This window comes from Cydia splendana, unplaced genomic scaffold, assembly GCF_910591565.1.
Source record: "Cydia splendana unplaced genomic scaffold, ilCydSple1.2 scaffold_63_ctg1, whole genome shotgun sequence".
Taxonomy (NCBI): domain Eukaryota; kingdom Metazoa; phylum Arthropoda; class Insecta; order Lepidoptera; family Tortricidae; genus Cydia; species Cydia splendana.
In genome coordinates, this window is record NW_026946896.1 from 461813 (window position 1) to 478772 (window position 16960).

The following is a 16960-nucleotide window of genomic DNA, read 5'->3' on the forward strand; positions in this document are numbered from 1 at the left end:
TTCTCTCTCCTATTCCTCTACAGTCTAGTAATCTACAGGTATTTAGAGCATTGGCCACCATATACACTCAAGTGCTTATTTTCTATTTCACTTGCTAGCATTTGTCACAATCCCAAGAATACAGCAAATCGTTTACCGTATGTTCGATCTGTTGTTCACTTTCCATTCTCGACTACTCAAAAGTTTATTACCAGAGATGCCTTTTTACTGTCTTTAAAGTATACTCTGCATTATATTCGTGTTCTACGTTTAAGTTGTACATTAAACATATTTCATATATTAGGTATTTTATGGTATCGGCATAAGTAAATGTACCTTAGGTACTATCTCGTTAGCACTCAATCACTTTACGTTGCATTCATCTGTTTTATTTAAGGGAATATCTTGTTTAGTCCATGATAACTACCTCTGTTCTTTTATTTAATGCACTTCTACATCTGACACCTTTCTAATAAAATAATGAATGTGCTCATTGCAAACTCATGGTATTAGTTAGAACTTGGTATGCTTAAAACTCTTCAAATTCTTGATAATAAAGTATCAAATAATTTATAATCCATCGGAACATGAACATGATTGATAATAATATAACAATTAACAAATATTTAAATTTCGCCTATAACAAGGAATTTCTTCGAATACTGATCATCATCAACACAGCATATAGATTGAGAAAAGTTTAATCAATTTGACAAACCCACTGTCACAAAAGGTTGCGACTTCAAAGTAGGTACTTACTCAATAAAAATCTAAAAAATCCAGTCAATATGGGATATCAATCTGTTATCACAATTCCATTTAATTATTTGAAATACTGTCAAATTCAACTTAGTAGTAATCAACTTCAATAGTAAAAAGAAGCTACGACTTTCATACATATATCTTTCATCATGACTGCGTACATAGTCAACTCTGTTGTACTAAATAGATTCAATTGAACAGTTTATTTTCACATCTATAAAGCGCTATGTAAATTATCCATCTAAAATAATATTTAATGTAATAGTTAGATTTAGCTTTCAATTCCTTTAATAAATTCGTGATCATCAAGTAACTTGAGTCAGTGAATTGTGAAAGATATCTCTTTTACGTATTTGATAGAACACAGACTGCATAGTTCCTTTTACTCGAATGTGTCTTTATATTCCTAAATATCTTTTAGTCTTCCTCTAAATAGTAATAATGAAACAGCTGTGTCTTATGAAATATACAACATTCCTCTCTATTGTTTTTGTCTACTTTCAATTACTTCGGGTAGGAATTCATATTTTTATTTTTAACTCCTCAAACTCTTAACACCAAATATTTCCGAAATCATGTAATTCTTATGACTTTCATAACAAACAAATTCGTTATAAATGTATAAGTATTTCTTTCGCAAACTAACACAACAAACAAACAAAGCTCTCATCTTGCACTGACAAAATACAATAATTCTGTAGAGTTGTACAAAACAAACTCCCATTATTCGCTCTCATGTAAATAAATATATTATTTATTTTTGTCATACAAAAGCTTGGGTTAACTTCTCTTATGTTATCTTCACTTATGTTAAGCTACCATAATGCTCTCTCACATTGTTATATAGCTACGAATCATACTTAGTATGATCATATCGGATAGTAATTTTACACAAACTCATGTACTTACAATTTATCATAAATTCTTTCAAAGTTCTATATTGTCATTAAATACTCGTTAAGCAATATAGAATCAGCGCATTTAAATTTACACACGCTCGTATAAGTATAATATATCAAAATGCATTATCACTTACATAATAGTGTCATTTAACCCATTTAAATTATATCATTATCGTCTCGTACATACACTTATGTAAATTTACTTATAAGTAGCGTACTCTGAACGTCGTGACAAACTATCATCTTCTAATTTACATACGCTCATGTAAGTTTACCATAATGTACGCTTACATTATGATTAACTGTCATCATCTTATTTACATATACTCATGTAAATTCACCATAATGTACACTCACATTATAAAGTACAATCATCAGAGATGTCCAGACTCAGCAATCCTTTAAAAGAAATTTAGAATCGTGGTTACTCACAAAAAACTTTTACACCTTTAATAAAATAATGGCACTGCCAATGACTAATTTAATATGTTTTATAAATTAAAACATGTTTTTTAATTTATTAATTTTTTCTATTTTGAATTGTTGACATTACCATGTTGTGTATATTTCAGTTGAAATACTCTGTAATGTGGAATTTGTATGATTATTGTACAAAATTGTATCTGACGTGTACCTGTATTGTACCAATAAAGATTATCTTATCTTATCTTATCATCATCAATTTTACATATGCTCATATAAATTCACCATAATGCATGCTCACATTATGAAGTACTATTACCATCTAATTTACATACGCTCATGTAAATTCACCATAATGCACGCTCACATTATGAAGTACCATTATCATCTAATTTACATACGCTCATGTAAATTCACCATAATGCACGCTCACATTATGAAGTACCATTATCATCTAATTTACATACGCTCATGTAAATTCACCATAATGCACGCTCACATTATGAAGTACCATTATCATCTAATTTACATACGCTCATGTAAATTCACCATAATGCACGCTCACATTATGAACTACTATCATCATCTTATTTACACACGCTCATGTAAATTCACCATAATGCACGCTCACATTATGAAAACCTCTCATCATCTAATTTACACACGCTCATGTAAATTCACCATAATACACGCTCACATTATGAAAAACTCTCATCATCCATGTAAATTTACCATAATGCAAGCTCACATTATGACGATGATATTTTATTTATCTGAATTAATCGACATACTCTCAAGTCCAAACTCTTAATATTACCTGATATACATGTTATTAAAACTTCATATTATGTAAACAAACTGCTTGTTCACATTATTGTGCACTAACTTACTTGAAATAAGTATCCGTCTTTACTTATATTTTTATGCTAATCCTCTTTCAACTGTATGACTTTTATTAACATAAACTACGAGTATCGTAAACGTTTAGCTGATAAATTTAAACAACAAATAGCAATAACTGTAATATTGCATGCTCTAATTGAGTAACTTATCAAAAGTTCAGTCTGTAATTTATCAATAAAATATTTCTATTATAGTCTAATAATGTATTTTGATCACCTCTAAATCTTAAGCTGCTCTGATCTATCGAGTATCTTTATCCCGTCAAATGACAATTATTTTATGTTATAATTGTCGATCATAATAAAACAAAATGTTTATATTTCACAATATTTCTCTGTAGCCACTTTTAGAATAATTTGACCTCACTGATTACCCGTTTCTGCTTACCTTTAGTATGTACCTAAGTACTATTTTCAATGACCTGCTTAAAGGTATTCAACCTTTCTCTCTTTGCTCATGGGGATATATCTTTACTCAGAAGGAAAAAGAGGACTAATCTGAGTTATAATTCTGTCACTTTGCGAACTTACTACTACATCATTGCTTACGACGGTGTAAATTGCTTACAATTTAACACTGAATAATGTATGAAAATCTGTCGTGCTATGCAAGTCAATTTAAGCTTCAGACGTGAGCAGGTCATAGTTTCAGGGTCGTTAGGTATACCTATTATCAAACACAAGAGAACTTAATCAATTTTTAAGCATTAAACGCATTCATGTTCTTTACGTTCTTCAACTGGCTCAAGAACTAAAATTCAAACAAAAATTATAATTATTTCAAGTCAAATCGTGACAAAACATCATTGTTATGCATACGCATAGTCAGATCAGGTCCTTATAAACTACTAGTCATACGACACTTTAAAATGTAATAGTCGCATGTTCGCATTAAATAATTCTCAATTTCAATGACGTGCACTCACGTCAAAAAGAAACATTAATTTCATCCAATTCTCAATTCTCAACTACCTCGACGTACGCTCACGTCAAACGAAAATCAATCTTATCGGTCGTCTATAAAATCGGTCTTATAGTGTCATCAAATATAGCGTTTACTTATTTATCATAAACTCATGGTCAGAATAATCGATGATACACAACCTTTAAATATCAATTCATCTCTAAAGCGATTTTTTTTATCAATATGAGTACCTACTAAACAAAAATGCGGCGGCCTCGTGTTAGCCGGCACCGCAGCTTACTTTAAGCGCTTGCAACTTTAATGGAATTTACAAGCTCATACATTATTTTTGAACCATTTTAAAGTATTATCATTACGCTGTAGTCACTTACTCGTAAGTTAATAATTGTTATAATCACCACTTGTCTTTTCTAAGTTAAACGTTTGAAGATCCACATGAACCTTTCTATCTAATAACATCATCATCGCATCTCTAATAATCGCATTGCATCGTATTTCTAATAACTTCATCATAGCATCATCTAGTAGCCGACAAAACGCTTTTTTTTAAACACACTATAGGTACTGATACCGGATGGACTATGGGACTATGGGGTCCATCACACAACGTTGCCTCTATAGTCGTTAATTTTTCTTACTCAAAATAGCAAAAATGCAAACTAATTAAAATTCAGTTACTAACAAAGAAGCAAGAGATACTTTTAATGACTATTATTTACTCGAGAGTTTTAAAACTACCTGCAACTACATTTGAACTACATCATGCCTACTATTTGAAAATTTCTTATAAATATGTAGGTAGTTATGTACTTTCAAGCAATCACCAAAAACTTATATCTGAAACATGTAATCGTCCCAAACTCATGAAATAAAATACTTTTTAATTCTATAACTTACGTTTCATAAAACGTAGAATTCAAAATAAACCTTAAAATCCCATTGTGGGTTAGTGGTACGTTAACACTTCTGATTTGTGATGGTTCTCCTAGTATGGTTACTCTGCTATTAATAATACAAGAATGGAGGTACTTGCATTTACTCTGATCCGACCAATCCTTCACGGTCTGTCCTCTTTGACCGCCTCGACCCAAGTGAACGAACTGCCCGAGCCTGTCCAACTGGCTCCGTTCCGTGTCCCCACTACCTACCGTGTTGCCAGTAGTATAATGGTTTTTTCCCAACCACCCCTGTATTAATCAGGGTAATGCTAATGTTGCCACATTAAGGGTCGGTTGCACCAAACTGTTCGTATCGTTAAAGAGTTCGCTAAATTTTTATGTACCTATGGAAAGTTTCATAGTAAAGGGCCGGGGTGCGCCGGCTGACGTTGATCAGTCAGTCAAATGTGGTTGGTGCAACTGGCCCTAAAATTATTAATCAACGCTATCTTTAATGTAAATATAAATAAATCATGACAACTTAAAATGTTATCATCTCTCAAACGTTAAAATATTAATTTACTTCCTTTTCTCATAAAATATAAATCTCGTTCTTTAAAAACATTTACCTACTCTTCATCTTTAAAACATTTACTATTCAACTTTATATAAAACATTTAAAAACATTTGGTATTCAACTTTAAAATATTCACTCTCGCTGTTTATAGTAACGGTACCCTATAAATCTCGTAATAAAAATAACTAATGCCGTATTAAGACGGAGTCCTAAGCTCCTAACATAATTAATGGGAATGGTTACCCAGGGCATGGTCACCCTATAATCAATACATCATGGGCTACGCTCCCGTGCGTACCCGAACTTCATAACTACACGCGGGATTGGCTACCCGAGGGCATGGTCACCCTAAAACACAATAATAGCGGCATATCAGGCCAGGCTGTACGGCTCTGCCTGTACCTAGAGACACAAATACATTAAGACAATAAGTCTCCTACAACTTTCACGGAGGATACTGTATATCACACTATGATCAAGTACGAAGGACTAGTGCTCTAGCTATAAGGTCACATTTTATAAATAAATGTGCCTAAGCTCCTTAAAACTTCTCAAACTTGTACCATACTGTAAGCTTTCTATAAAATAAAAACGATTATTTAACTTCCAAAATTCAAAAAAAAATTATGTAATAAATCAAACTTTCGCTGTATATCAGGTGATCAGTCCGACACGTAGCTAAAGTATTAATCATTACTCAAAAACAATTAAATAATTTTATTGAATTGAGTTGTTTATTACTTAATCGTTATGCGATGTATCAAATTTCATTCATCGCTTATTAAAATATTCTAACTCGCGGCAAAGTCTCGCGGCTTAGTTAAGTTTTCTGTCGACGTGCGCACAACGTGTGGCACGCGCTGCAAATTGCAACATACATAATTGAGGACACTATTCGACACTTTTAATTTTTATATTATATTATGACTTCTTATGAAAATTATTTATGCTCGAAACGAAATTGAGTTTAGCGACAACCTTTAATAATTATGAATGATTTAAATATGACTGCTACTGAATTGGAAAAAAAAATACTGGCTTTTAGAGAAAATTAAATAAAATACTAAATTACACGTAGGATTTACATCCTATTGCTGCGTGGCTGGCCGTCCTCGGCTTCGTCTTCGTCCGGTCCGGTGCGAGTTCGCGACCGGCATTCTTGGCAGCTGTTGACGCGGCCTGGCGAGCTGGCACCTCCACGTGGCACTCGCTTGACGCTTCATATGGCTGGCTGGCTCTGCTTCCGATGATTATGGTGGGCCGGGATAACCCTGGACACCTCTTGGTTTGCGAGCCGGGAAACCCTGGACAACGCTCTTCGATCTTCGCTCTTCTTGATTTCTCTTCTTAACTTGGTTTCCGTTTTTTGATGTTGGGTGGTTCTTCTTTTTTCTTGGTTCTTAATGGTGGTTGGTTCTGACTGCGTGGATTCTTGCGTTGAAAGTGTGATTGGTTATCTGGGTTGTAGTCTTGGTAGATTTTTTCTTCTTTCTTGAGTATTAGTTCGTTGGTTCGCTGGTCTGGGTCGCCATCAAATAACAGGAGAGATCTTGTTATGTTGTTTCGCACCACCCTACAACAACTTGCCATAATCGCCATATTACAATGTAAAATCTAAATGATAATATCATAGATCATAAGGATATAGATTTTAAGAACTTTTGTTCTTTACCATTTAATATTTCCTATTAATTATCATTTAAATTGTTAGCCGGATTTCGTCGACAACTTAACTGACAGGTTTCCAAATATATTATACAGGGCGATCAATCCAAATGGGTCAGTATGGAGAAGTCAGAAACTATGAGAGATAGCGAAATCTGTTCATAGGAACCATGGCGTCGATTTTAGATTTAATAATAATGACATTCAAACTTTTTTTTAAACTCTCATAAATAACCGGGAATCGAACCTGGTCAATATTATTTATGTAATCGCGTGTAGTATTTGTTTGTATAATTGATTCTGAAAGTATAAGGACCAAATTTTGCTATGAAATCTTGTGTAAACATTAGACTGAAATGCCCACATTTTAAATAATTTGCAAAATGAATCGGTCATCAAGTCATCATTATGAATAATTTATCTGAATAGACCACTTATGCATAGTATCCCAAGCAACACACAAGCAGGATAATAGAGTAAAATTATCATCTTATTCAAATTATGATTGCATAAATTTTGTGTATAAGCGGTGGAAATTACTAAATTCGGAATAAAGAAATATGTGGGCCTAGTGGGGCCTATATACCAATTAATGCTGAATAAATTATGCATAAATAAAAAAATAAATAAAATAAATATTATAGGACATTTATTTATTTATTTTAGGAGTATCGGTTTTGCATATTAAAACTGAATATTACTTATTTCTTACACAGTTAGTCGGACATTATTCAGCTTAAAGCATTTGTGGTTACTAAAAGCTGCATAATAGCGGCATTAGCAGCAATTAGCTGTATATATTCTGTGTTGTGAGATATTAAGCAGACAATATTAAGAAAAATGTGATAGTGGCTACTAAATGCTGAAAAGAAGCGTCGGTGGAGACTTTCAACTGTATAAAAGCGGTTGTAGTTCCTGTTTTAATGCTAGTTTTTGAATAAAGGTGGACGCTATTACTGGAAGCTGTAATAAATAAATAAATAAATAAAATAAATAAATAAATAAATATTAGGGGACATCTTACACAGATCAAACCTAGCCCCAAACTAAGCAAAGCTTGTACTATGGGTACTAGGCGACGATATACATACTTGTATAGATAAATACATACTTATATACATAGAAAACAACCATGACTCAGGAACAAATATTAGTGTTCATCACACAAATAAATGCCCTTTCTGCCTTGCCCTTAATGAAATCCAAATCTTATTTGTTATTCAGTAGCTGCATATATGGGTTAATTATGGCTTTCATAGACATAACGTCTGAATAAATCAGTCTCGATCGCGCACTCGTTACGATCGCACATGCAAATAGTTTTATTTTAACGTCCGTAAATTCCGCAGGTTCTCAAAGTTTCCTATTTTATCGTAAGCCAATTCAACTAAAAATTAAAATGAAGTGTGCCTACTGTGATAACCAAGTTGGGGATGGTGCTCAGTGCTCATTATGTAAGAATGAAGTTGGTTTCTGCTGTGCTGGTATAACGGAACAGGGCTATAGAAAACTCGGTTCAGACCGCAGAACAACATGGAAGTGCCACATATGTAAAAGAGATGCCTCACCGGCGCGTGCAAAACCAGCTGATATTGAGACTGTTTTACAAGAATTGCGGGAGATGAAGAAACAATTGTTATGCCTCCCCGGTATGGTGCAAGACGTTATCGACATTAAAACTGAGCTGTCGGAGGTCAAGGAATCATGTAACTTCAGCAGTGCTAAACTAGAGGAGCATTCTTCGCGCCTCGTAGAAGTTGAGCGGAAAGTCTCCGAGCTGGAAGCACTACAGGAAAAAGTTGTACTCCAGAGCAATGAGATCTCCTTTATAAATAATGAAATGTCTCGCAACGATCAACAACAGCGTTTAAATAATGTTGAGATCAAAGGTGTCCCGGTAAAAAAGAATGAAAACCTCTTTACAATTCTAAAGGATATCGGCACTGTGATTGGTTACCAAGTTGAGAAAAATAGTATCAATTACATATCGAGAGTTCCAATGCATAAATCAAAGGAAAAATTGATTATAGTTAGCTTCACGAACCGGTACATAAAAGAAGATTTTATAGCGTCGGCAAGATCAAAGAAAAAAATCTCTGCAGATGAAATCGGTTTTAAGGATAATAAACAAAGTGTATTTATAAACGATCACTTAACTCCAGAAAATAAGAAACTCTTGACAACCACTAAAACTACTTTAAAACAAAAAGGTTACCAGTATGTATGGGTGAAATATTGCAAAATACACGCTCGCAAAGACGATACATCAAACGTTTATATTATTCACTCTGAGCGTGATTTAAACAAATTAGTATAAATTGTAACTATATAGTGAAATATATGTCTATATTTGGCGTGTATATTGTGTTCGTGCTTGTGTCAATATTCATTAATATTCACATTAAGCGTGACCACAAAAGTTTGAACGCCGCTGACCGGTTCACCTGGTCAGTTCAACGCTTTTGTTTAGCGCCCGGGCTTATCGCTACTGTTGCTACCTGCAGTCACTATGCGCTCGATGAGTACTTAGTAACGTACGCTTGTCTCTTTTCTTCGCCTTTGCAGATTCATATGCTTAACTTTTTATTCATTCGCACTCGGAATGCAGATTTTATAGCTCCTTGCAAATTATTTTTACGAAACTGGCTGTTATGCGATATTAAGATATTGGTTATCATTTGCCTAATTGCATTGTCATATTTATTGGATAATGTCACATTTAACTTATCATCTAACTATTCTGTTTACAATAACAATAATAAAAATGTTTTCGGCGTTAAATCCTACTAATATAAATAATTTTCCTACAATTTACTATCAGAATGTGCGGGGTCTTCGATCTAAAACGCTAACATTCTATCGCAATTTAAGTTTAGCTGCTTATGATATAGTGGTATTGACCGAAACATGGCTTGTGGACGGGATACGGGACGCGGAACTATTCGACGATCGCTATGTGGTCTGGCGCCGGGACCGGGATCTATCCTTGACGGGACAAACCCGGGGTGGCGGTGTGATTATCGCCACTCGCAAGGAGTTGGCGGTAATCCCACAACCAGCTTATAACTCTTCAGCCGAGGACCTGTGGGTTACACTGTCACTTAAGGACATTAATAAAAGGTCGGTCACAGTTCACTTATGTGTTTTATATCTATGCAAACAAAACCAGGGTAACACATTCTCGCAACAACTAACGTATTACTTAGATAAGTTAAATTATGCCGTTTTAAATAATCTCAATGATAATTTTTTATTAATTGGGGATTTTAATATGAGTGGTATATTATGGAGGGCAAGCGATACTTCAATGGTTCCGTCTAGTTATGCAAGCAGTGATGAGTGTACTTTCATAGATGACATTAATATGCACAATTTATGCCAATATAATGGAATTTTAAATCAATATGGTAAGTTGTTGGATCTGGTGTTATCCAATGACACTGTTAGCGTATGTGAGTGTACCGAACCCCTGGTACCTATAGACCCATATCATAAAGCTTTAGTTATATATATTAAATACGTAGTTATCGACACCTTGCCGCCTGCTCCGCGTAAAAAATATAGCATATAACAATAAGGGCGATTACGGTTCCATAAATAATGAATTGGCATCCATTAATTGGGAGTGGGAGTTTTCCAAACGCGATTTTGTTCAATGCATTGATTTCTTTTATGAAACCTATGAACGGCTAAGAAGTAAGTTCATACCTAGTAAAAAAATACACTCAGACTCATTCCCCGACTGGTATTCATTTCCACTTAAAAAGGCTATAAAAGAAAAGTATAAATTTTAAAAAAAATACAAGATATATAAAAACAAAGCGGACCTACTTTCCTATAACGTTTTAAGAGACAGAGTCCGTAAACTTGAACAGGAGTGTTTTGTTGCGTATATGCGTCGGGTGGAGGAGAACATTGTGAAAAACCCAAAGTAGTTTTGGTCATTTATTAGATCGCGCTCTGGTTCGCATGGTATCCCCAGTAGCTTAAAATATGATAATAAAGTTGTTAACACTGGTGCCGAGATATGCAGTGCATTTTCTGACTACTTTCTAACTACGTTTTCGCCACCAAGTGATAGAAATATTAGTAACCTAAATCCGAAGACTAGTAACCCTAGAGTCAACTCCACAGTTACCTTGTCTCACGTTGAAGTTAACCAAGAAGTACTTAGCAATATTTTATTAAAATTAGACCCTTCCAAGTCAGCTGGTCCAGACGACCTACCAGCGCAGTTTTTAATCAATTGTGCTAAAACTGTTGTTGTCCCCATTGAGTTACTTTTTAAACGTTCTTTTTCAGAATGCACTGTTCCTTCGTTATGGAAGTCGGCTTACATTACTCCAGTCCATAAAAAAGGGGCTAAAACCGACATAGTAAACTACAGGCCTATTTCTAAACTATGCATATTATCTAAGGTATTAGAAAAAGTTGTTTATAATCAGGTATATGAAACTCTAAAGAACTCTTTTAACCTTAACCAACATGGGTTCCTTCAGCGTAGATCTACTGTATCCAATCTAATTATTCTAAATGATTATGTCACTGAAGCGATGGATAGTGGCTTCCAAGTAGATGTAATTTATACCGATTACAGTAAGTGTTTTGACAGAATTGATCATTCCATATTATTATCGAAGCTGTGTGACATAGGGATTCATGGTGACTTACTAAGATGGTTCTCATCTTATATAGATAACAGATCACAGGCTGTTGTTGTTAACAATTATATGTCTGGATGGGTAACGGTACCGAGCGGAGTCCCTCAGGGGTCACTACTCGGACCGTTGCTGTTCAATATATTTGTTAACGACATCAGCGACTGCTTTATGCACTCCAAACTCCTATGCTTCGCAGATGATATGAAAATTTTCAGAAAAATAAAATCAACTTATGATTCTTTACTTATCCAGTCAGATCTGGTGCGGCTTGACGAATATTGTAAAGCTAATAAGCTTGACTTAAATCCATCTAAATGCTTCTCATTGACTTTCACACGTCAGCGTAACCAGATTCATACTACTTATACGCTTAGAGACCAAGTATTGAATAAGGTTGGACTCATGAGAGACTTGGGTGTAACACATGACTCAAAACTTCTTTTCGATATCCATATTGAGTACATTGTAAGTAGTGCCCTAAAATCATTGGGGTTCCTAATGCGCAACTCTATCCATTTTACTCAAGCTAAGACGCTGAAAGTTCTCTATTGCTCCTTAGTCAGAAGTAAACTGGAATACGCTTCTCAAATTTGGAATCCCTGCTATAAAACCTACATTGATAGAATTGAACGCGTTCAAAAAAAGTTTCTAAAATTTCTTAGTTTTAAACTTAAATGCCCTTATAACTCAACTTACTACTATAATATCTGTAAAAAACACCATTTGATACCGTTACATAAGCGTCGTGAAATAGCTGACATCACCTTCATTCTCAATATCACTTGTGGTAATCTGGATTGCCCCCAACTGCTACACAAGCTTTCATTTAATACGCCTACTCGGTCCAAACGTTATCTTCCCCCTCTTTCAGTTAAATGTGTTTCATCCAAATATAGGCAAAATAGTTTTATGATTCGAGCCAGTCGTTGCTTAAATAATGTGACAAGAGAGCTAGATATTGACATATTCAACTGTTCCATTCCTTCTGTGAGACGTAAATTGGTGACAAGCTGCTTTAAGTGAAAAGACTGACAGGTGGTATGTATGCCCGAACTCGAAGTAGTTATAGTTTAGGTATATAGATATTATATTATCTAAGATCTAGTTTTTAAGTCATACTTACCATAACTTAATTAATTAGTCATAATAACTGCAGTTGCTGTTTGCTACTCATATGTAAAGATATATATTGTTAGGTACAGTCAATGATCCAACGACTACATTGAATCATTGATTGTGTAAGTTGATCCAAATTAAGTAATTAGTTTTACTATTTAATACATAATGTTGCCAATATATTATTGCATGTGCCCATGTAACATTGTGCGTGCTATTTAACTTAATGTTAAATATTAACATGTTGCTATATGTGAGATCCTATAATTGGCTCTGTGTCACTATTGATGTTGTTATTAGCATAGTTATAGCTGTTGGTTCTCCATGTAAATAAAATAATAAAAAAAATAAAAAAAATAATAATAAATACTAAAACAACACTTATACTTAAGTTATAGCGATTTTAGTACACATGTACTATATTTTCTTGCTAAAAGCTGCAAAATGAACGCAATGACAAGCGCTATTCAAACTACTGCTTAGTATCAACAAGTGCGCGGTGGAGAGGGTTCCGTAGCTTTATACACGGTCAACGGTGCTACTTGAGCCTGATTGCCTTGAGCTTGAGCTTGTTTTTATTTTATTTTGAACGCATCTTGCGTATTTATTCTTTAATCCAATCATTATTAAAAAAATCGAGGTTTAGTTTTCTTAACAATTCTTTTCGATTGGTTATTTTACGTAAACAATTACTAGCTTCCATCGTAAACACTGTTAACGGACCATTTGCATACCTTACTGCAACGAGATAAGGTTTACCAATGGCCATTTAAGGTTGTTGCTAGTTGGCAAACAAGGTGTCAAATGCTATTGATATTGATATATTATATTGATAGTGTTGCATTAAAAACTTGTAGACTGGACTGGGTATGTGAAAAATAAAATAATCACCCCCATTAAAATATAGCGAAATCGGTTCTCCTGTCGATTTTGAACGAACTGTTTTTAGGTTTCAAGTGGGTCTACTCATACCCATCCCACACTATACTCGTACTCATAACTAAATAATACTGCCCATACCAAACTATACTTGTACTCATACCCGTGATACCCGCTACTAATATACCCGCACCTTCGCACCTATACCATATTCATATTCATACCATACTCGTAACCATACCATACTCATACTATATACTTCTTCGTACTCACGTCGTACATCTTTGCGTGTACCTTTACCTACTACATATTTGTCGGAACTGATAACGGAAAAAATAACTGTGTAATCTGCCGTGCCCCCAGATTTATCATATAACTTAAATATTACATCGCGTTTAAAATATTAGTAGGAAGTAGGATTGAATATTGCCCGTGTTACATACCTATAATGTTTCTCATCAAACTAGTGAGGATCTATGTGGTTTTTACCATTTGTGTATAGAACCCTAATAGGCTTTAAGATTTAGAAAACAATTACTATTATACTGATGTTATTCAAAACTTGTTGTTCTAAAACCATTATTATCTAACATGTAGCTTAGTAACGCGAATAATGTGAATGCCTATTCAGAAATTTAGCACATAATAGCTGTGGCAGCAGCTTATATTCAGCACAGTCGGACGCCATTACGGTTGCTCATATTCTAACCTCTACAATTAAATAGGAATTTAAAATGAACTGAAAAACCCATTTATATTCATTTATAAAACTAGTTTTATCGTAGCATAACTTGTTAAAGTACATTTTCTATCACTAAAACATCTAAACACCGCAAAAAAATAACAAATTTAAAAGTGGAGTAGTAAATTTTCTATATTTACTTTCTAAACAGTGCATTATTTACGCGGCGCTTTAAAATTTTAAATAATATATATATATATATATTAACAGTAAAGTCGCATGCGCAATGAAATTGATGTTATGTAAACATCAAATCAATATGGGTAATGTCCTCCTTATTTTGTATTTACTTCAGAAACTACACTTTTTGACACGAGTTCACAAATTAAAATGGAAGACAAATTATACACAAATAGCTGAATATATTTCCTGTAACAATGCACTTTTGAACCAAAAGCTGCATAACGTGTGACTGAGTCATTCTATACAAAGCTGGATAACTTTGGTTTAAAAGCGGTATAGAAGCTTTTGACAGCCTCTATACAAGTGTTATTCAGCGATCCAATGTGTGGGCACACACTTATACAGCTATTACATTACTGTTATTCAGTTTTAAGCGGCGTGGGCATGCCCACTTTGCGCCCAAACCTTCTGTATAACGTCTGTATTAGCACTTATACAGAAGATATACAGCTACCTTATTCAGCATTCAGTACGGCATGCTCTATTATTCAAACAATATTCAGCTGCTTTTGTGTTACTTGGGATTATCTTATCAGCATCGATATTATGCATTACAAATTGCGTTTATTTAAAATTAGAACGCATTCGTTCAGCGGGCATATCAATTTATAAAAAAATTGAAAACGGAACACTTAATAACTTTTTGTTTTGAATTTATACCTAACATTGTTGGAGAACCATTTTGGACGCCGTACCGAGTGGTCGTGCCCAGAGCGAGCAAATAAGCCTCATAAACGCCCAGCGAAACAATAGCACCCATCGCCAGATGGTCGAGCTATCGCCGCGTTAACACATAAGAGCCGTCTCGCGCTAACCATAGCTTTCGCGATGCTTGCTTACTCAATTCCAGCATTCCGTGAAAGTGTTTATAGTTTCGTGTATCAGTGCATCCCAATTATATAATATTTAAGTGAAGTGCGTTAATCTTAGTGCGGTCCGTGCCTACGCAATCCAAACGCGACGATCGTACGATCGCTGCTGCATCAGCGGTCCAACGTCGCGACGCGGTGACTGTTGTCTCCGCCTACACCACGGCCAAATTTGGTGAGATCGCTCCAAATCTGTTTGCTCAAAGGCTAGATGTGCCCAAGTACTAAGCCTAAATTCCTACCCTAAGTAGCTAGGCCCATTATACCACACTGATCTAGAGGTACATAATTACTAGACATATTTTGACTTGACTACTCATCGACAAGCGCAGGTATTTCACATAGGCAAATATCTTGCAATCGCACCTAGGAAAACTGTTTTTAGAATATAAAACTCACTAGTTCATTGCTGAATGAATTTATTTCAGTTAAATCGTCGACGCATTATTTTACTAGCTTTAATTTACACCACTACCCAACACCTACTTACTGGGCTTGGCTTCTGCCGCGATCATATCGTTTTAGGTAAGGAAGGCAGATCACTTACGTACTATTTAGTTTATTTCAGTTATATACCTTATTTCATCGAATCTTGTACTTACGCCTTATTTTTTTTAACTCTAGTTTACATATCTAATCTAAGTAGTCCACCACCTACACCTACCTACTAGTTTATTTCAGTTACCGTGGAATGGGGTTACTTTGATCAATTTCAAAATTAATATGTATTTATCTCCCCGAATAACGAATCTAAAAAAAAAAACAAAAAATACAATATCGGTTTTTACTCCTCTATCGATTTCACTAATAAAATATTTTTTTATGTTTAATGTATCTCTTGCAATAAAATAAAAAAGAGGCGATCAACTTTAAACTTAACTTGGGGCGACTTTGATCCCCTTTATTTCGACGGAATTCGATAGTAACCCCTATAGAGAGTAAAACATCAAAACATTGAAAAAAAAATCCATTCGCAGGTTTAGGATTTATAAGGATTTTTATGCATTTGGGGTTACTTTGACAAAGAAAAACAAGGATAGTTAAAGAAAAATCAACTTTATTCCCAACAGGCTCTTGTTTCACTTGTTAATAAAAATGCTATCAAAATGTACCAACAATATGAAATGAACAATACAAAAAAAACCGGCCAAGTGCGAGTCGGACTCGCACACACACGAAGGGTTCCGTAGCATTATCTATAAAAAAACGGTCACCCATCCAAGTACTGACCCCGCCCGACGTTGCTTAACTTCGGTCAAAAATCACGTTTGTTGTATGGGAGCCCCACTTAAATCTTTATTTTATTCTGTTTTTAGTATTTGTTGTTATAGCGGCAACAGAAATACATCATCTGTGAAAATTTCAGCTGTCTAGCTATCACAGATCACGAGATACAGCCTGGTGACAGACGGACGGACGGACGGACCGTTTCCCGTTTTACCCTTTGGGTACGGAACCCTAAAAAACGATGCATAAAGCTCAAAAACTAGCTTTTCA

At 34.6% G+C, this 16960-nt stretch overlaps 1 protein-coding gene across 1 annotated transcript; it reads left to right on the forward strand.

Annotated features, from left to right (window-relative positions):
- Positions 1-8412: 8412 nt before the first annotated feature.
- On the forward strand, positions 8413-9330 carry LOC134805790 (uncharacterized). Its single transcript, XM_063779007.1, has one exon. The coding sequence runs from the start codon at positions 8413-8415 to the stop codon at positions 9328-9330; it is 918 nt and encodes a 305-aa protein (XP_063635077.1).
- The last annotated feature ends 7630 nt before the right edge of the window (positions 9331-16960 follow it).